Source organism: Labeo rohita, chromosome 15 (assembly GCF_022985175.1).
Source record: "Labeo rohita strain BAU-BD-2019 chromosome 15, IGBB_LRoh.1.0, whole genome shotgun sequence".
In the NCBI taxonomy this organism is placed as follows: Eukaryota; Metazoa; Chordata; class Actinopteri; order Cypriniformes; family Cyprinidae; genus Labeo; species Labeo rohita.
The window spans coordinates 12,815,820-12,838,292 of NC_066883.1; the positions used below are offsets into that span (position 1 = coordinate 12,815,820).

The 22,473-nt window shown below is 33.9% G+C and overlaps 1 protein-coding gene across 2 annotated transcripts in view; it reads left to right on the forward strand.

Annotated features, from left to right (window-relative positions):
* The window catches only part of npas1 (neuronal PAS domain protein 1), a 70,081-nt gene that overhangs the window by 36,198 nt on the left and 11,410 nt on the right, over positions 1-22,473 (forward strand). For both annotated transcript variants that reach the window (XM_051130281.1, XM_051130283.1), the window contains exons 4-5: positions 6,421-6,488; positions 10,162-10,251. In XM_051130281.1, the coding sequence (XP_050986238.1) occupies positions 6,421-6,488; positions 10,162-10,251 (158 nt within the window). The remainder of the gene's footprint in view (positions 1-6,420; positions 6,489-10,161; positions 10,252-22,473) is intronic.

Sequence of the window (22,473 nt, forward strand, 5' to 3'; positions counted from 1 at the left end):
TCGAACTTGGTTAAAAGGTTGTCAGCTTGAAGGAGGGGGAGAAGGAAAAGAGAACGGAGAAAGAAATGAAAGAGAGTCAAAGTGAGCTGGGTGTGGAAGAGAAGAAAGTAAAATGACTTCAGTTATTTCATCCTTTATTGTGATTCAACGACCCTAAGACCCTCAAAGCTGACCCATGAGTCAAGATGGAATTATCATCATTATACTAAATGAGATAAATAGCATACTTTTTTTTCCTAGAAAATTTACAGTTTTCCAGTAAAAAAACAACAACAATAACAAAAAAAAAAACATGATAATAATAATAGTAATAAAATACAATTTTCAATGTATCCTAAATATATTTAAAAATTACATCCAACCAAATTATGTGAAATTTATGCTTAAAGCTATTAAAAACAATCAAAGAGATAATTTAATACAGTAAACTTAATTCAATGTATACTTTTTGCAAATAAGTATAATTTCCGTAAGTACTATAAAACTTTTATAAAGCAAAATAATCTTGTTTTTAAAGTTTTTTTTTGTTTTTTTTTTTTCTAAATGAGATTAAACTTTCTGAAATCGTGCATTGCATATCTATTTCAAAAAACTTAAAACTACGTTTTCCCTAAACAATATTGTGGTTCTATTGTGGTAAAATACCTAAACATCCTTAAAACAGGATAAATATCTTAATTAAATTTATTAATAAGATTAATTATAAGTATATATATATATATATATATATATATATATATACACTTTTGAATCTATTTAATGAAAATTAATGGAATTCTACACACACACACACACATATATATATATATATATATATTTAATTAAGACGATAATCCGCTGGAAATAGATAAATAAATATCATTTTATTGTTTTTTTAATATCTTAATTAAAATAAAACAAGAACAGCAACTTGTGTAAACGTTTATATATATATATATATAATTGATGTAATGAAAATTATAGAAATTATTTATGTATATATATGTAATTTATTTGTTTATTGTAAATGTTTGTGTGCATATATAATTTTATTATATATTTTAATTAAAATATATATGTATCTTATATATATATATATATATATATATATATATATATATATTACTAATTTATATATATTTATTATATATACAACAAGAAAAGCAACTTGTTTAAACTTTTCAATGAACAAGTTCTATATATACATATATACATATTTACAGAACTAGAAAAACAACTCATTTAAATTTTACTAAATCCAAATAAAATAACATTTAATGTTTGTATAGATAGATAGATAGATAGATAGATAGAGAAGAAATACATATTAGTAGATTTATCATTGATTTTGTGACAAAAAAAAAAAAAAATTCTTGAAATATCCATATGAAAAAGACAGATTATTAAGTATCCACTACTAACCGATTTGCTATATCAAACAGATTCTGTTTACCCCCAGGCCGAGAAACAAACACCATCACTCTCACCCTCTGCCCTATTGGGCCCGTTTCGACTTCGCATTAGCCTCTGCTGTAGCGGCTGACTTTGGGAAATGAGGGCCGACCATTGTCCATCCATCAGGCAGTATGGCTCCTGTCAGGCCTGCCCTATAGCTGGACTGCATCACTCACAGACTCTGTGGGAAGACCCTCTGTGTTTGGATGAGGGGGGGTCGCTAAACTATTCAATCGTCAACATGCATGTGACCCCCAAAGACGAACAAGCAGCGCTCTGTGTACCCACACGTACAGAGTGGTGATCCCGCTCTCTGCGCCAAACCCCCCTTTCAGGCATTTTGAATGGGACAGACTCATTGATATTCCTGTGAGGGGACCCCATTCTTAAAGTGCCACTGAGTTTTGGGGTGTGTAGTTTGGGTGCAGGGACACATTTATGTGTGGACTTATTTTTGTGTTCTGGTCAAAAGAATAGATTACCAAAAATTTTAATATCAAACTCTGTCATCAGTTTCAGTATTCACATTCAGTATTCTTTATCAGTATTCTTTATCTTCCGTGGAACTAAAATGGAGATATTTTGTGAATTGTGCCAACTGCTCTTTTCCATGTAATGAAATGAACGGTAAATTTCCCTACAATTTACTCCCCCACCATGTCATCCAAGATATTTGTGTCTTTCTTTATTCAATCAAAAAGAATTTAATGTTTTTGAGGAAAACATTCCAGGATTTTTCTTTATGAAGTGGACTTCACTGGGAGCCAGTGGGTTGAAGGTCCAAATTGCAGTTTCAATGCAGCTTCAAAGGGCTCTACATGATCCCAGCTGAGAAATGTTTTCCTCAAAAAACTAAATTTCTTTGTGACTGAAAAAAAAAAAAAAGAAAGAAAGAGAGACCCATATAATCACTTTGTGTGCAGATTGGATTGAAATTTTAGTCGTTCTTCACTGAAAATCTTTTTCCAACACCATATAATAGCTGTTTTTTTTAGAATGTGCATAGATTAATTGTAATGAATGTGCACTTGTAGTGCATTTCAAATCTTTAAATTGTATTTTTAAAAACTGTATTTGCAGTTAATATAATATTAATGAAATAAAAGGCCACTTAAGTGTACTTGAAGAGAGTATACTTTCATGATTATGTTTCTTAACTCACTTTCATTCATTTAAAATGTGGACTTTGAAATGTTAAATTTAATGTTTTACTTTATAGTACGTTAAATCATTAGTATACACTTATTTTGATGTACTGACTTACAGACTAAAGCACATGTAAAGTTATTTTAACTTTAGTGTTACATTTGGAATTGAAACATTTTTAAAATACATTTACAACTTTATTACAACATGACACACTTTTTTCCTATCACACTTTAGAAATCATAAGAAATTATATATTAGTTCAAAACTTAAAATCTCAAAGTTCATCAGTTGAAAGGCATTTTAAAATCAGACATTGCATTACCATGGAAAATGTACAACAAACTCATATTACAAAATGTTTTCATTCATGAATTATAAAAACTGAAGTCTGGATAGTGCATTTTTACATCTGTGTTCAAAAATGGGAGTGACAGTTAAAGGGTTAAGCAGTACACTTAAACCATATTTTTGATTTATTAGAATTATGATAATTACATATAAAGATGTACTTAAATCCTACTACAGTGGGCCAAGAAAGTGTTCTAAAGCAGCTAATTGCATTTGATATAAATTGAATCTATAATACATTTTCATTTTTATTGTAATTAACATGCAGTTAACATTACCAAAGTTTAATCTTTTAAAGTATATTACTTCCCTAATAAGTACTCTTAAAATAATGCTAAAGTATACCATGATGACTTGACTTGAAGGTGAATTTTTGATTTTAAGGTGAACTATCTATATTTTTCTTCCTGTAAGAGTGGGCCAAATTTGTCAGTTTTATGGGTCTTGTTTCCGGTCTCAACTGCGCCCAGCTCGTTTTGCTGTTTGATATTGCAAATTGGTGTGTCTTACCATATTATTTTAATGTATTATTTTAATTATGAACACACTGGTTTGTACACTCTAAAAAATGCTGGGTTAAAAAAAAATATGGCACAGAACACATGCTGGGTTGGGTTAAATGTTTTTATCCAACATGCTGGGTTGTTTTATTTAAGTCAACTATTGTTTAAAAATTATTATATTGTTGGCTTAAAATGGACTGGAAATGAAAAAATCACACACATGGACAAAAAAATAAGACAAATTGAATTTATTTGGGTGAATACTGCATAGTTTACAATATTATTTTAATTTGTGTATTCAACCATTCTCTGTTATCACTTTGCACTGAAATAGCGCAAATTCTTGTGCTGGTGTGTTTTGCCAAAATCTGAGCATGTGAAGGGCTGCTGGTCGCCAGGGGAACTGCAAACCTCAGACCACCACCTCATATTTCACTCATAGCTGAAAGATGCCATGACTGACTCCATAACCTGCCCATAAACCAACAGTATTGAGATTAGAGAACATATTTTAACATTAAATTAAATTCAGTGTTATAACGAGTAAAATCAATTTATGTTATGCAAGGCAAAAGGCGTTTCCATCATGTGAAACGAACGACCACTGCTGATGGAGCTGACTGACATCTCATCCTTAAATGTTGCGTTGTGTGAAATAATATAATTTACAGCACAGTAAAGTCTTTATAAATAAAATAAAATGTATAAAAACTGTTATTTCGCTGAAGAAGTGCACCAAATCAGCGGTGCTGAGAACTCAATAAGGCCTGTGCTTTTTAAGAGGACTCAGAAAGCCTGTGCACTGACTGTAACTCAACAGCTGGATTGTTCTGTCACAGACAGGCTCAACTCAGTGGTAGAAAAAAATAACCCAGCATCAAAAATTACCCAACATCTCAGTTGCAGAAAAACTAAAAATATTAAAAACAACTCAATAAAATGACACAACAGACTGAACCCAGCATTTGGGTTAAAAAAAAATTAACCCAGCATTTGTAGAGTGCAGAAAAGCTACCCAGCACCTGGGTAAAAATATAAAAAATAACCCAATAAAAAGACCCAACAAGCTGAACTCAGCATTTGGGTTAAAAAATTAACCCAGCATTTTTTCAGAGTGCAGAAAAACTACCCAGCACCTGGGTAAACATATTAAAAAATAACCCAATAAAATGACCCAACAATCTGAACCCAGCATTTGGGTTAAAAAAAAAAAAATAACCCAGCATTTTTTAGAGTGCAGAAAAACTACCCAGGACCTGAGTAAAAAAAATATTAAAAATAACCCAAGAAAATGACCCAAGAAGTTGAACCCAGCATTTGGGTTAAAAAAAATTAACCCAGCATTTTTGGAGTGCAGAAAAAAACTACCCAGCACCTGGGTAAAAATATTAAAAATAACCCAATAAAATGACCCAACAATCTGAAATCAGCATTTGGGTTAAAAAAAATAATAACCCAGCATTTTTTAGAGTGCAGAAAAAATTTCCCAGCACCTGGGTAAAAAATATTACAAATAACCCAATAAAATGACCCAACAAGCTGAACCCAGCATTTGGGTTAAAAAAAAAATAACCCAGCATTTTTTAGAGTGCAGAAAAACTATCCAGCACCTGGGTGAAAATATTACAAATAACCCAATAAAATGACCCAACAGGCTGAACCCAGCATTGGGGTTAAAAAAAAAAAAAAACACAGCGTTTTTTTAGAGTGTAGAGCAAACTGTTTTACCAATTACTGCATGTTATTATTCTTTTGGTTATTTCCCTATAGCAGCTACTGAAACAAAGTCTAACCCATAGGCTTACTTCCGTGTTAAAGAATAAGGTGGATACCTTTCATTTCTGTATCTTATGTCTGAACGCTTCTTCCTGAAGCTGTGTATTTTGTCAGGTGAACACTTGTACTTTGGCAGGAGTACCACGGGAAAAGGTTTCGAGAAGTGAGCTCACGGCCTGTCTCCCGTTTAGTAGCAACTCAGACAAACGCTGTCATCCTCTTTGAAAACACTTATTGATTGCCACACGCATCCCAGCCACACACACACACGCGCGTCCTGCTGTGAGTGAAGGGAATTTCAGCTGGGCTTCCACAGCGGAGATCAGAGCCAGGCATGTTTGAAATGCAGCACCAATGTCATTTGTGTGATTTGTAAATTTGTTTGTTTTGTGATGACAGGCGGCCCAGGATGCTATTGTGTGCCGAGGGTGAATTAGCATGTCTCTGTCGGTGTTATCAGCCCAATAAACCACCGCGGTTCTGACGTTCGCTGTCTTTGATAGTCTCTCTGAAATAGCAGCAAAGAACTAGGAAGATTTATTAACAGCTGCTTAATGCTATTATCAGCCGTTTCCTCCTGTAGCAAGCAAATTGTGTGACTACCAAGATGTGTTTAAGAATATATTAGTAACACTTTACAATAGGGTTCATTAGTTAACATGAACTAAGAATTAACAAAACTTCTACGGCATTTATTAATCTTAGTTAATGTTCATTTCCACATTTACTGATGCATTATTAAAATCACAAACTGTGTTTGTTAACTTTAGTTAATATTCTGTAAATTAACATGAACTAACAGTGAACAACTTTATTTTCATTAACTAACATTAACAAAGATTAATAGATGCTGTAATTAATGTAATGTTCATTGTTTGTTCATGTTGGTTAATACATTAACTAACATTAACTAATGAACCTTATTGTAAAGTGTTACCAATATATTACAATTTTAGAATTTATGTTGAAAATGTTGGAATTGTTTTTGGTTTTGAATATGTTTATATCATGACAGTAATACTACTTTTTTTTAAAGGTACATTTAGTGATTCATTGATCTGTTTAGGATGTTGTCAGTTTTGTTCCATTAGATATGAAATGTCATTTTATAGCTCATTTTACATTTTTCCTTCTGTTAAAATGACAGATATTTATATCTATCATTAACTCATTGAATATTATGTGATTGTTTTTTTGTTTTTTTTTGCAGTGCGAAGAACAAGTCATTCGTTGGTCACTGACATATTTGAACAGCACCTGGGAGCTCATCTACTACAGGTGAAAATAAGTTTCGATCATGTACATTTAGAGATAATGTTGATAATGTGTATCTTGTTTATGTGACTGTTGCAATCTTAAATTGTTATTTTTCTTAATTTTTTAAAATTATTTTTCATTAGATGATTTGATATTTTAGGACTTTTTCACACCATTTAAAAGCTTTTATTATTAAATATTAATACTTCTATTCAGCAAAGATGCATTAAATTGATTAAAAGTGACAGTAAAGACGTTTATAATGTTGCTAAGGTTTTCTGTCTCAAACAAATTCTGTTAAACTTTCTATTCATCAAAAATCCTGCAAAAAATGATTTCCACAAAAATATTAAGGAGCACAACTTTTGATAATAGTAAGAAACTTTTCTTAAACAGCAAATCAGCATATTAGAATGATCATAAGACAATGAAGACTAAAATTATGATGCTGAAAATTCAGGTTTGCATCACAAAATTATTAAATAAGTTATATTTTAAAATATAGTGAAATAGAAAACAGTTATTTTAAAATGTAGCAATATTTCACAATATTACTAATATATAAATGCATATCATATATCAATTCAGTGGAATGTGGAAAAAACGCAAGCTGTCAAGATGCGTTTTGTAAAAGTTTAACTTCACAACCAGTTCATACATCTTTAACGAGATGGCTAATTCGTACAAATTCATATGATCTCACTCGTTCAATTTTGTAAGATTTATATAATGACGGGTAGGTTTAGGGGCGGGGCTAGGGGTTGGTCACTCAAACTAATTCAAATGAATTGGGGAACTCATAAAATATGTATGATTTAGCAAAAAAAAATTCATATGCACAAATTCATATGAGTGAGGTCGAATTCGTACAAATTTGTTTTGTAAATGTTTAACACCAGTGATCAGGTTTAGGGGCAGGGCTAGGGGTTGGTCAAATTTGTACGTCTTTAACACAAATTTGTAGGTGCTGCTTTGTACAAATTTGTTTTGTAAAAGTTTGACCTCACATCTTTAACGAGATGGCTACGATTTTGTATGACCTCACACGTGCATTTATCTAGACACCAGTGATGGGTAGGTTTAGGGGCAGGGCTAGGGGTTGGTCACTCGAATGAATTCAAACGAATTGGGGAGCTCGTAAAATACATACGATTTAGCAAAAAAAATCGCACAAATTTGTACGAGTGATGTCAATTTAATTTGTAAAAGTGATGTATTGAAAAGTGATGTATAATTTGTAAAAGTGATGTAATTTGTAAAAATTTGTTTTGTAAAATTTTAACTTCACAACTAGTTCGTACATCTTTAACTAAGTGGCTAATTAGTATGAATTCGTATGACCTCACTCGTATGATTTTGTACAATTTATCTAGAAACCAATGACGGGTAGGTTTAGGGGCGGGACTAGGGGATGGTAACTCGACCGAATTCAAATGAATTGGGGAGCTCGTAAAACAAGTACGATTTAGCAAAAATCGCATAAATTCATACGAGTGAGGTAGAATTCGTACAAATTCGTACAAATTTGTTTTGTAAAAGTTTTTTACAATTTATCTAGACACCAATGACGGGTAGGTTTAGGGGCGGGGCTAGGGGTTGGTCACTCGAACTAATTCAAACGAATTGGGGAGCTCGTAAAACACATACAATTTAGCAAAAATCACACAAATTCGTATGAGTGATGTCGAATTTGTACAAATTTGTTTTGTATAAGTTTAACTTCACAACCAGTTCGTACATCTTTAACGAGGTGGCTAATTCATATGAATTCGTATGACCTCACTCGTACAATTTTGTACGATTTATCTAGAAACCAATGACGGGTAGGTTTAGGGGCGGGGTTAGGGGTTGGTCACTCAACCGAATTCAAATGAATTGGGGAGCTCGTAAAAATGCACGATTTATCAAAAATCTCACAAATTTATACGAGTGAGGTCGAATTCGTACAAATTTGTGCAAATTTGTTTTGTGAAAGTTTAACTTCACACAAGTTCATACATCTTTTTTAATGAGGTAGCTAATTCGTACGAATTTGTATGACCTCACTCGTACAATTTTGTACGTTATCTAGACACCAATGACGGGTAGGTTTAGGGGCGGGGCTAGGGGTTGGTCACTCGAACAAATTCAAATGAATTGGGGAGCTTGTAAAATATGTACAATTTCGCAAAAAAATCACACAAATTTGTACAAGTGATTTGGAATTTGTACAAATTCATACAAATTTGTTTTGTAAAAGTTTAACTTCACAACTAGTTTGTACATCTTTAACGAGGTGGCTAATTCATACAAATTCGTATGACCTCGCAGGATTAGGGGCGGGGCTAGGGGTTGGTCCCTCGAATGAATTGTAATGAATTGGGGAGCTCGTAAAATACATACGATTTAGCAAAAATCACAAAAATTTGTTAGCCACCTCGTAAAATATGTGTGAATTGCCATGAGATCAGGATGGAGATGGAGATGGAGCAAAAAATGTGAGATGTGAGCGCAAAGCTCACTAGATAGATGTCTATCTAGTCCGTGTTTACATAGAAAATAACGGAAAAGTAGCGCAGTGGAATGGAAAAACACATTCTTTGTTAACGGCCCCTAACGCTGCGTTACCTAATGCAATGACATTCATACATTATTCATAGATTCTGTGTCTAAACTTTTTGGGTCTGCTTTTGTAAATAATCTGCTTCATTGTTTAAGATGATCTGTATGGCATAAGTACTGGAATTTGGCCGTCTGACTTGAAAAGGGCAATTTGTACAAGACGAAAAAAAATGTTATTAGCAGGTTACCTTGAGAAAAATGTAAAGTGTTCAGAGACGGACAGCGCTGATAGAAATCAAATTAACACTTCTGAAAATCCTTATGATTCTTTGTCTCGTCCTCTGTCAGTAATAACTAGATAATTGCGCTTTATTTCCAGCATTCCCGTCATTCCGGTCCACTCTCATTTGCATAGTGAACTCGTCACTTGCATAAATTACTAGCGGCGCAACATCAGTCAGTCTCAGCTAAAGTGCCCACTCTGATTCACTCGTGCCTGTGTGTTATTACAATTAATATTATTCTTTAAATGAGTCCTTTAATGGGGTGACTGTACGCTTTTCATCTGCCAGCCGCTGCTTTGGTGCACCAGAGTTTATTTTGAAGCTGTTGTGGTTTCTCTCTAAATCATTCTTCGCTCATGTTGTTTTTGCTTTGATGTCTACAGCTTGATTCCATATAAATCTTCAGATTTGTTCTGAAGTGTTGTGTTGCTGCTCAGGATTGATTAAATTTAAGTCTGAAATGTCCTTACTTTATATCTTATATTTCTGTAATACTGTAGTGGATAAAACAGCATTCACAACCAGTTTTACTTTCATAATGTGACTAAATGAAAGAGTATAATTAATGAGGAAGAAAATTTGAGTATTACATCATGTAAAGCGGACTCTATATAAAATAATAAAATAAAATATTAAAAATTAAATTAAAAATAAAAGAGGGTTCAGTGACAGCAACAAAAAATAAAGTATTTTAGTTACTTGTTATTTTGATAAAAGATTATGAAAAAAAAAAACAATTTTGATATTATATAATATTAATATTAGACATATGATATATTCTGACTGGTTTTGATTGTGTTCTGAAAACTTTTGCTTTCAGGTAAAACAGACATATGACTTATAATTGGAAACTGTTTTTCTCTTTGCAGTCTCTGGATGGATTTGTGTTTGTGGTCAGTCAGGAAGGCCGATTTCTGTATATCTCTGAGACTGTGTCTATCTACCTTGGCCTTTCACAGGTGAGATGAAAACGCATATACATTTTAGCATACTTTATGCTTGGGCTGTTAATTTAATGTGTTGATTTATTTTTGTACAATTATTTTGGTAACACTTTACAACATTAGATAACTACATCAGTCAACAAGAACTTGAAAAATGCTTTTAAAGCAGTTATTAATCTCAGTCAGTGTTAATTTCAACATTTCTACATTAAAGTTGTACCTTTTAAAATTATTTATTGTACTTTAGCTCACATGAACTAACCATGAACAGCATTTTATTAACATTAACTAAGATTTATACATTATTCTAAATTAACCCTGTCTTTAAAAAAACATCTGTAAAAACATGGTGTTCAAGGTGGGATACACTGAAAAAATGTGTCACAAAGGCCAAAAACACAAGTCTGCCATGCACATAGACTAACAATCATATTAAATTATTATCATAATTTAAAAATAAATATTAGAAGAAGCCAAAGCATTATTATTATTATTTTTATTATGTATATATTTTTTATTAACCCTGTCTTTAAAAAACATCTTTAAAAACATAGTGCTCATGGCATGAGACACTGAATTTTTTTTTTTAATTATTATTATTTTTTTTGCATTTTATTTTAAATGAACCCTGTCTGTAAAAAACATCTTTAAAAACATTGTGCTCATGGCGTGAGACACTGAAAAAATGTGACACAACGGGCAAAGACGCAAGTCTGCTTTGGACATAGACTAATAATTATATTAAATTATTATCATAAAGAAGCCAAAGTATATATATATATATATATATATATTTTATTTTATTTATTTATTTCTTTTTTTTAATTAACCCTGTCTTAAAAAAACCTTCTTTAAAAATAATGCGTCACACAGTCCAAAGACGTACAGAAAAAGTCTGCCATGCACATAGACTAACAATTATATTAAATTATTACTATAATTATTAACTAAATGCATAATTATGTGCAAATATTAGAAGATGCCAAAGTATAAATATTTATATATTTTTTTACATTTTATTTTTTACAAAGATTAATAAATTATTCTAAATGAACCCTGTCTTTTAAAAAACATCTTTGAAAACATGATGCTCATGGCGTGACACACAAAAAATTTATTAACTAAATGCATGAATATGTGTAAATATTAGAAGATGCCAAAGTATTCATATTTATATATATATTTTTTTTTTACATTTTAAATATTAAATGTTTAATTTGTGTGTGTGTGTGTGTGTGTGTGTGTGTGTAATAGCAGATGAAATGCAAGAATCCTTCTTGTGTAAAAGATAATATATCTATATTGGACAAATATTGAAATATGCATTTAATGTGATTAATTAATTGAAATATCTTGCAGTTAATTCAGGTTAAATCTGAAATCAACTGACACCCTTAGTTTATGCTGTAAAAGACCTGCATATGCTTTCATCTGTGTTCATCTCTGATTGTGTTTTTCATGTATTGTGAATCTCCCCGTGTCCCTGCGCTCATTTCTCCAGCTCTCTTCCTCTCTTGAGCCTCTCGCCTCTCCAGGTGCTTTCTCTCTGTTGATTGCCTGTGGCCTCTTGTACAGGGAATGTTAAGTCCTGCCATTTCACCCAGATGCATAAATAATAACAGTAATTACTCGCACAGCAATCAAAGCGTCGCTCCAGCGAGCCGGGGTCTGTCTCGGGAACAAATCGATAGACATCTTAAAAGCCACATTGATTGTGTGGCAAAAAAGAATACACACACACACACACACACTCTGGCATGGGTGTGAGGGGGGATGGGAGGACAGATAGTGAGTTTAGGAGGGAAAATAGATGTGAATGAGTTCGGCTGGTTGAGGAAAACAAGTGGGATTGTGAGCGGTCAGCCCTTTATGGCCGTCTTGCTGTTTCATTATTGACAAGCTTTGATTTCTGAATACTTGCATGAGCAGGACGCATACTCAAAAGAAGTTTTATTTTGTCTGGTTGTCTAGAAACTAATGATTCTTTCTAATTTTAACTACCTGGTGTGGCAATCAGGGGTGTTTCTAGCCTTTTCTAGCACTGGGGCACAGGCACATCAAGTGTGTACACATCAAGTATTTTCAACTTTTGGATATAAATCAAACTAGTACAAGCTTCACACGTAATAAACAGCTGCTTTGTCATTGACAAGCAATAGAATACATTTGCAAGTTTAGTTTTCTACAATGGATTGTAGGTAAACATCCTTCTGATTCAGCACTGTTTATGTGTTCTGTCTTAAAAAGTATCCCGCTATTATTTGATGTTAGAAACCACTGCACATGATTCAGTGTTTGACTCAACTGTCCTAATGAATCAAACTAAACAGCAGACCCATTTGCTAACACTCTCAACTGATTAGACAAAAAGTGATTAATTCGCAAATCTGGCATCCCTAGCATCCTTCTACAATGTGAGTAAATCACTCGCATATGCGACTACATTTCCATGCTAAGCATGGAATGTCTGTCATTAGCCATTGGTTAATAAATTGCAAACCAAAAGCGAATTTAGTCATTTGCACGAGTAGATTACATACAAAATCAATGCATAGACGTGAATCCAATTTTGGTGATGTGATTGCCGCAAAAGTGATATACGCCTCAACTGTGTCTTCATGCAAGTTTAAAAATGTCAGCTCAAGCCATTGCTTCCAGCAGGCACTGGACGTCAATGTCCAGTTGACATTGGACCAGATGTTGGACAGACATTGCATTTTGGCTGAGAATGAAAATTGGGTTGACATCAGTATTTGACGTAAATTTGACACTGATTAACGTTGGATTTTGGTTACACAACCTAAAAAAAACAAGTTGACATCGGTATTGGACATCAAATTAACATTGACATTAGACGTTGAATTGACACCCAACGTCGCAACCAAAATTTAAAGGATTAGTCCACTTCCAGAACAAAAATGTACAGATAATGTACTCACCCCCTTGTCATCCAAGATGTTCATGTCTTTCTTTCTTCAGTCAAAAAAGAAATTATGTTTTGTGAGGAAACATTCCAGGATTTTTCTCCATATAGTGGACTTCTATGGTGCCCGCGAGTTTGAACTTCCAAAATTCAGTTTAAATGCAGCTTCAAAGGGCTCTAAATGATCCCAGCCAAGGAAGAAAAGTTTATCTAGCAAAACATTTTCATAAATTAATATTTGTACACGTTTTAACCACAAATGCTCGTCTTGTCTAGCTCTGCGTTGCACATGCGTACTGTGTGCGCTCCCATTCGATACAGTTCAGTACAAGGTAGGTCGAAAAACTCCCATCTCATTTTCTCCTCCAACTTCAAAACCATCCTACATTACTGCAGAAGTACCAACCCAGTGTTTACAAAGTGAACGTGCAAAGAAGGTCAAACACACTTTAAAAAAAAGGTAAAACAGCAATGCAGGACGATTTTGAAGTTGGAGGAGAGAATGAGATGGGAGTTTTTTTATATACCCTAACTGTCTTGAATGGGAGTGCACAGAGTACGCATGTGTGTCGCAGAGCTAGACAAGATAGACTAAGTATTTGAGGTAAAAAGTGTATAAATATTCATTTATTTATGAAAATTACAGATCGTTTAGCTAGATAAGACCCTTCTTCCTCGGCTGGGATCATTTAGAGCCCTTTGAAGCTGCATTTGAACTACATTTCGGAAGTTCAAACTCACGGGCACCATAGAAGTCCACTATATGGAGAGAAATCCTGGCATGGATTTCCCAAAAAACATAATTTCTTTACAACTGAAGAAAGAAAAACATGAACATCTTGAATGACAAGGGGGTGAAAAAATGATATATAAATTTTTGTTCTGGAACTTTACTAATTCTTTAACCAAATATAAACGTCTTATGACATTGTGTGCCTGCTGGAATTAGTCTGGCGAGTAAACAAAAAAACAATGTACTAGCCAATGTCAGTTTATTGCTTATGTGTCCATAGAGGGTTGCCTAGCTCTGAGTCTATACAGCTGATATAAAACACACAACTTGACTTATATCGTTACAGAAAATGATTCTCAGTTTGGTAATCTTCACTGACACGTAAGTATTTAGCAGTACTATTTTACTGGGGCACAGCGGTATTTCACTGGAGCTTGTTCCCCAGTAAAACGGCTCTAGTGACGCCTCTAGTAATAACACTGGTAAAATTTTGATGTTACTTCATGGACGTAATTGCAAAGTAAGCAACTGTCTGTTGGTCAATGCAACAAATCCTGGCTTGAACCTGTCCCAAGATCAGCGGAAATCTCATGCAAAATTTCAGATTGTGTGAATTCCTATTAAAAGACTGGATTTCACCTGTGAACATTCATCCAACAATGGTAAATGTGACCGCATATTCAGGCAAGCATTCTAAATGATAACTTACTGATTTGAAACAGATTACATATGCCACACAAACACACAGTGCTACTCACATAAAATGCATCTGACATGCATCTCACATTTGATTCTAATGCAGTTTGATGTTAGCATGTTGCCATCGATGTAATTCACTTAAAAAATACATATCAGACAAAAATATTGGGTATATATTAAATATTTAATTAGATTAAATATTTATGTATATGTATACAACTTTTATTGAATATATTATACTGAATTATTTTTATTGATTGTTTTCTTATTCAGTGATGGATGTTTATGTATAGTTAAAATCTTGAATTCTTTCACTGAGTTTCGCACAGTGCATCCTAGGATTATTTTCACTTTGGAAGAATACACAAGATGATGAGTTAAGGTGTGGTCACATTTAGCATTTCCCAGTGAAGTTTGGTGGGTGAAATCCATCCATTACAATAGGAATCTATGCAATCTAGAATTTTGCATAAGTGCAAAATATTCCCCACAGAGATTCCCCACGTGGTTGCATGAATTTGCTGCACTTACCAACAGAAAGCTGCTTGGTTTGAAAGTGACTTCTGTGTGAGGTAGTGCTGGGTGATATACTGGTGTAAACAGTAAACCAGTTTGAATTACACACACTTTGTGAATAAAAAAAACCCGCATACCGTACAAGTGGCTAAGCAATATAAGCAACATTGTGAACTTAAGGATGCATACATACACTTCTGACTAATTGGTTAGAGAACTTTTAGAACTATTAATAACACATAACTAATTCTTTAACTGGACGAATAAACCAACCGCAAACAGTTACGGTTAACAGAAGCCAGGGACGCTCAAAACAAACGCAAAGAAGAGAAAATACTAACAGACAGAGCAAACAATGGATGAAATATTGGAAGAAAGGGGTAGGGGTTTATATGAACGGTCTTATAATGCATATTAATGTAGTATTTAAGAGCACAGTGCTGCTTTGTTTACAGCGGTAACCAAGAAAATGCTATATTGCCGCTGTTCCATAAGCGCCACCTGCTGTCAGAGAGTGAGTTTGCATTTTCATTCAGCCCATCTGCTGTTTTTGTTTTGTGCAGATATGTTTTATGTAGCATAATTTTGCAAAATCTAAATTTAAGATTATACAATCTAATTTACATCAAAAACTGCTCATGCTGCATGTACAGTCAAAAGTTTACACCCCCCCTTTCAGAATCATTAAACATGTTATTTATTTTACCAAAATAAGAGGGATCATACAAAATGCATGTTATTGTTTATTTAGTACTGACCTGAATAAGATATTACACATTTACATATAGTCCACAAGAGAAAATAATAGTTGAATTTATAAAAATGACCGGTTCAAAAGTTTACATCCCCTTGATTCTTAATACTGTGTTTTTACCTGAATGATCCACAGCTGTGCTTTTTGTTTGGAGAAAACTTTTTGAATTTGAAGATCAGGTTAAATTTAACTTATTTTGTTTTCTGGGAAACATGTAAGTATCTTCTGGAGTTTCTGTAGGGCAGTACTAAATGAAAAAAATATGATATTTAGGCAAAATAAGAAAAAATTTAAATTTTTCTTATTGTTTTTCTGTACTATTCTGTTCTGCTCTTAATGCATGTTTTTTTTTTTTCCTTCTGGAGCATCAGTGAGCGTTTGAACCTTCTGTAATAGTTGAATATGAGTCCCTCAGTTGTCCTCAGTGTAAAAAGATGGATCACAAAACCATACAGTCATTGTTGGAAAGGGTTCAAATGCACAAAAACGCTGGAAATTCAAACTATTTGTGGGAATTTTTCTAAAGAACAGCGGGCAGTTTATCTGTTCAGGACAAACAAGGGACTTGTGAACAACTATCACTAAACAAAAAGGGGGTGTAAACTTTTGAACCAGGTCATTTTTATAAATTTAACTATTATTTTTCTCTTGTGGACTATATGTAAACATCTTTTATGTGAAATATCTTATTCAGGTCAGTACTAAATTAACAATAACATGCATTTTGTCTAAACTCTCTTATTTTGGTAAAATAATTACCATTTTTAATGATTTTGACCTCAACTGTAGCATGATTGTTTGGATCATTATTAAGATGCAGTTCTGATTCCAAGGGAAAAAAAAAAACATGGTAAATTGTGAGGGGGGAAAAAAAAGTGATACAGATTTTTGGTCAAACTGCTCAGCACTAGTGTGAGATGTGAATAATACATCGTTACACTATTTACAATAGACAATTGACCTTTTAGGCCCACAAAATTTAGCAGAAATCTTAAAAAGGAGCTTATTTTAAACAGCCTTCATGCCTGGATTGGTCAAGGTAGGCGGCATGCTAAGTTTTGGAGCATAGCGAATGTATTATTACCCTATTTTAGAATAATAATAAAGTCATCAAAACTATCCTATTCCTCTGGTTGTTTCTCTGCCAAAATCATGCGGCGCCTGCAGGAATGTTGGACACTTGTTGGCTGTGTTTCCCTTATCTGTTTCAATTCATTCATTTAAAAATAAATAACGAAATAGATTTTTATATTTCCCTTTTTTAATTCAAGCAAAAATGATTTATATGAACAATTTATAATATATAGAGCAAAACGATTCCAAGCATATAAAAAGCCTAAAATCAAAAGGTTTTTAGAATCCTAAAAACAATTCAGTTCAGTCAAGTGTGTCCAACTGCTGCCGGGTAGCGTTTACACCGCCACGGTCCTTCACTTCGGCCTCTGTCTGGGTCTCAGAGGTCACACAGGAGGAAATACATTAACTGTAAGCATAAGACCCCACTTGTTACCTTGTGTCAGAGGTCATGACACGCCATCGTAGATAGAGCCATCCGTTCTGGTTAATCCCTGTGACCTCTCGAAAGACAGTAGGGTTCCTTAGGCGGATTACGCAGGGTCAGGGACCTTGAGAGCGGGATGATACGCCTGCTTCCAGGCTGCTCGCCCTACAGAAGCCAAAGCTCCAGGCCTAGATGGAGGTCTAGGAGCTTAGCCTCTCGTCTCCCCTCCACGGCCAAAGCCACAGCATCTGGGAAATGTGGAGGGGCGTATGGGGTGGGAAATTGATCCTGGGCTGATTAGTATGCAGACCCATCACCTTGCCTCCTCCCCATCTCTTCCTCTGCCTCCTCCTCGTCCTCTTCTCTTGCTCCTCTCCCATCAGTCAGAAGCAGACTGAGAGAGTGTTGTGGACAACTGCCCGGACGCCTCATACATATTAAATCCTAGCTATTATTTATATCATGTCTTTCTCTCGCTCTCTCCTGCTCCGACTCTCTCTCTTCTTAACCCTCTTCTTAACACTTACCAACAACCTTTTCGCACTTCTTCTATTTCTCATTCCTCTTTCAGCTTCTCTCTGGTTCTTTTCTACTGATGTCTAGTTTTCAAACAAATTGATCTTTTGGCTTCCTTTTATGGGTGTCAGGAGGTAATTAAGAAATGCTAAGAAATAAAGACATAAAAATAAGAAATAATAATATTATTACTATTTGAAATAATTGTTTTCTATTTTAATATATTTAAAATTGTAATTTATTCCTGTGATGCAAAGTTGAATTTTCAGCATTATTACTCTAGTCTTCAGTGTCACATGATCTTTCAGAAATCATTCTAATATGCTGATTTGCTGCTTAAGAAACACGGCTTGTAACATTATAATTTTTTTTTCACCCACTTTAAGTAAATACATCCTTGCTGAACAGAAGTATTAATTTCATTTTTTTTCTGTCGCTACTGTGTCAAGTTAAACACAGTTAAACTTAAGTGTCTCGAGACGCATGCGTTTTATTCCATTTCACTGCGTCTAGCTGATTTCCAATGCAAGAACGTGTCCTGTGTGAACGGCCACTGACACACGCTACTACAGGGCACCACACTTACTGAGAGCAGCGGCACTGAATAAGTAAAGAGCCGTTCACACAGGACGTGTTCTTGTGTTCAAAAACAGCAAGACGGAGCGTAACAATGCAGGCGTCTTGAGACATGCTTTTCAAAGTTTCACTGTTTTAACTTGACATGGGCTCTTAAAAGCGCAGCACCCATGGAACAAGACCCAGTGTGAGAAAAACATTTTCTAGAGATTTTATTATGCATTTTAATTTTTTTTTTAATGAAGTGAAGGTATCTAACCAAAAATGTACTTAAGTGGAAGTAAAAAGGATCCCAGATTTATTCACATTTTAGTAGTGGAGAAGTAAAATTTAATTCATTTTAATGTAATAAATAAGCAAATAAGTACTTACTGATATAATATATAACAATATTCAAATAAACTGATTAAATCAACAGACTTTTTCTTTGGAGATTTTCAGGTTAAAAAAATGTTTTTTTACATTTAAATAAATCACATTTTATATAAAAATGTAAATAAAAAACGAATAATTAAAATATTTAAAAATAAATATAAATGTATAAAATATATAAATTACCAGCGATTACCAGGGTTCAAACGCTTTAAGGCTTTTAAGCACATATGAAAAAAGACATTAATTAGCGAGCTTGTATCCACCTAAATGAATGATTTTAAAAAAGCATTTTTGGCAAATCCAGGTAATTTACCATAGAAATATTATGTTTTGTAACGTTTATGACTTTTACAGTGTCAGCTGTGGTCCGATCTCCTTAAAAGTTTGCCTGCTTGTTTAGAGTCACCTGTCTCACGTGCTCACCAGGTTTTGTGAAGTTTTGAGTTTTCCTCTAGGCTTTGTAGGATTTTGGGTACATTTGGACAGGCCCCTGTTATAGCCTCCCAAAGGGTAAATTTCAACATGTTTTGATAATTATTGACCTAGAGAGCAAAAGAACCTAGGACTAGTTTTTGACATCTTCTCAATCATTTAACAAATGATTTAATTGACAGCATTGGTTCTAGAGGTGCATATGTGCGAAAAACCATGCAGCATACAATCGTTTGTCGTTTACCTTGAAAAATGCGATATCACTTCCCAGTGGCCGATTTCTTTCAAAGTTTTCTCAGACCTTTGGGACCATGAGTTGAACAGGCCTTCTGAGTTTCGTTCCTATCGGCCTCCGTTAACCTTGTCCAATAGGTGCTGAAACTTCGTCGGCCGATGTTTTTTGATATCCGCAAATGTCCTTATAGACACTTGTGGCACTTTGGACCTTGCAAACCAATTTTCTGTTGCCCCTTTCGAAGGTTTTGGCACCCTTTGCGACAGTGAGTCGAAAGTTCAACTTTTTTTTTTTTTTGATAATTATTTATATTTACTCTCCAAAGAAACTACACTGGTTTAGTTCCAATCGGGCAAAAAACGTAGGACTAGCAAAAGTAGGTTTTTTTAAAAAATGCGACATACTTAAAAATTTGTCCGCTATGAGCCAAGGAAATGACAATCCATAAGCATTCTAACAATTAAAGACAATTTTGGGACCAGATATGCAAGTGTTGACTAGTGTTGATGTATCAGTGAGCCATCTTTTGAAACTGGTTCCTTGAAATGATTTGTCAGAATGAACTGATTCATTGCTGTAAATTAGACTTCTAAAATACTGTTCTAGATCCCCAATAGTCTCTCTTGCATGCTTTTTCACAATTATGTTCATTCTTACAAACCAAGTGTCTTCTGCATCCTTTTAATTGACATTTCCCAAAAGCTCTCGCATAAACCTTTGATGTCTTCTTGCGTCCAAACGTTTGAGATCCCATCAGTGCTACTCCGACAAGCTAAACAACCCTCTCCAAAGCATTGTGGACCAGATTAAGTTCTCCAAGTCAGACCCACCTGTCTGCTGGATTTACCTCCACCTTTACCTCTCAATTAGCCGACACAGGCTTAAAACCCCAGACTCTTCACAATTCATCCCTTAACTGATCCCCAATTACACAGCCCTGCTCTTTACTCCACCGTCTATCCCCTTTCCTTTCTGCTCTTCCCTCTGTTTGCATGCAACCTGCCTTGCACACACACATTAGTGTCCTTGACGGCCAGCGGAAAATCCTTTAAAATCCCTCCGTAAATGGATCTAATCCCATAATAAATGGCTTTGTCCCACAGACAAGGGTGTGAGGGAGAAACCAGGCTTTTATCAAGATACTGTAGAATGAAATCTGACCCACACAGATTACTTTTTTATAGATCCTGGAGTCACAGAAATGCAAATTACACATTTTTTTTCAGCCTTACTAGTTAAGCAAAGTGGTAAAGGAATATCACATTTTCTTGTTTAAACATTACTTACACTATCAGAAAAAGAAAGAAAAATTATATTTTATATTTTCACATTAACAATGTAATAAGTATTCCATTTATTAAAGCCATGTATGAATCTCCTCAAGGTAGTGTTTTAAGCCTTTTATATTCATTAGAATAATAATTTAAGGCAGTAACAATTTAAACAATATATATTTTATTGGTGAACTTATGTTCTTTTTAATAGTTAACTTTTAACTTTTTTGGAAATTTTCGGGTCATCTATCATCAAAGCTCGATAAATATTGGTCACAAACACTGTTTTACTTTAAATTTCACCAAGCTGATTATTTACTAAAAACTCGCAAAGATCATGTTTTCATGCCATTTTAAGTCTTATTTTGATGTAACAAAGTGGTTTTATCTATGTGTGCGAGTTGTTTACTTACTTTTTAAAATTAGTATTCCCATAAATGCCATTATATTGTTCATTCAGACTGAATCTGTGAATGTGAATGACCACGCATGAAGCAATCACAGCCGAACACATCCAGTCATATCCAATCATATTGCAATGGAGGTGTTGCCTCCTCTCACGTGACTTTCCCCCATTCATTCTCAGTTACACGCTTTAGGTTAGGGGGTCTGTTAAAACTCAGTGGGCTCAGGGGAGGTGAGAGAGACGCTGTAACTTTACCTGCTAGTGTCGCTCTTGGACAGTGTTTCTTTAGAAAAACAAGTGATTTATACACTTTTTAAGTTATATTTTGTAATCTTTTATTTTTTCTCATCCAGTATTTTGAGGAGACACTGCCTCCCTTGCCTCCTTGAAGGAAACAACTCTGATATATGGGCCATTCTACAGAACTGGTCAGAGGCAGAGTTAAAGATGTCTCGAAAGAAATGAATGCAAATTATATAATATCCAAGGCACACATTTCTAGTAACTGTGCAGCTAATTCTTAAAATATTTGTCCACCCCCCAACTTTGTTACTACAGGAAACACAGTAGTAATCATTTAATTAGATGGGTTATATTAACCTATTAAGATTTTGCTTACAACTACATTGTTTTTTTGTTTACTTGATTGTTTTTGCAATTTTATTACATTTTTGGTGGTAAATTAATAACAATTATATTTTAAACAATATTTTAAGTGTAATTTATGAGATTTGTATTTTGAATCAAATTTTTCTTTGTAAAAGGCAAAAAAAAAAAAAAAAATATATATATATATATATATATATATATATATATATATATATCCTACTGATTTCAGAGTTAAAGATTCATTAGTTTGAATATACATTGAACCAAAAACTACAATAACGTCTTGGTTGATAATTCAGTAAACTTTATTTTTGACAAAACAGTGACAGTAATGCTATGGTAGCGACCACATCACATTACAGAGTTTTAACTTGCAAACTAAAACACTACAAAAACAAAATTTTAGTACAGTTATGCTAATTTTTTGTAGTTTAGTATGTTTATTTCCCCCAAACATGAAGAGTATGTGTTCCCTTTTGTCACTACCAAAACAATGATGACATGTTTCGGAAAATTTTATGGGATATTTTGTAATCTTTTATTTTTTCTCATCCAGTATTTTGAGGAGACACTGCCTCCCTTGCCTCCTCGGAGGAAACAACTTTGATATATGGGCCATTCTACAGAACTGGTCAGAGGCAGAGTTAAAGACTTCTCGAAAGAAATGAATGCAAATTATATAATATCC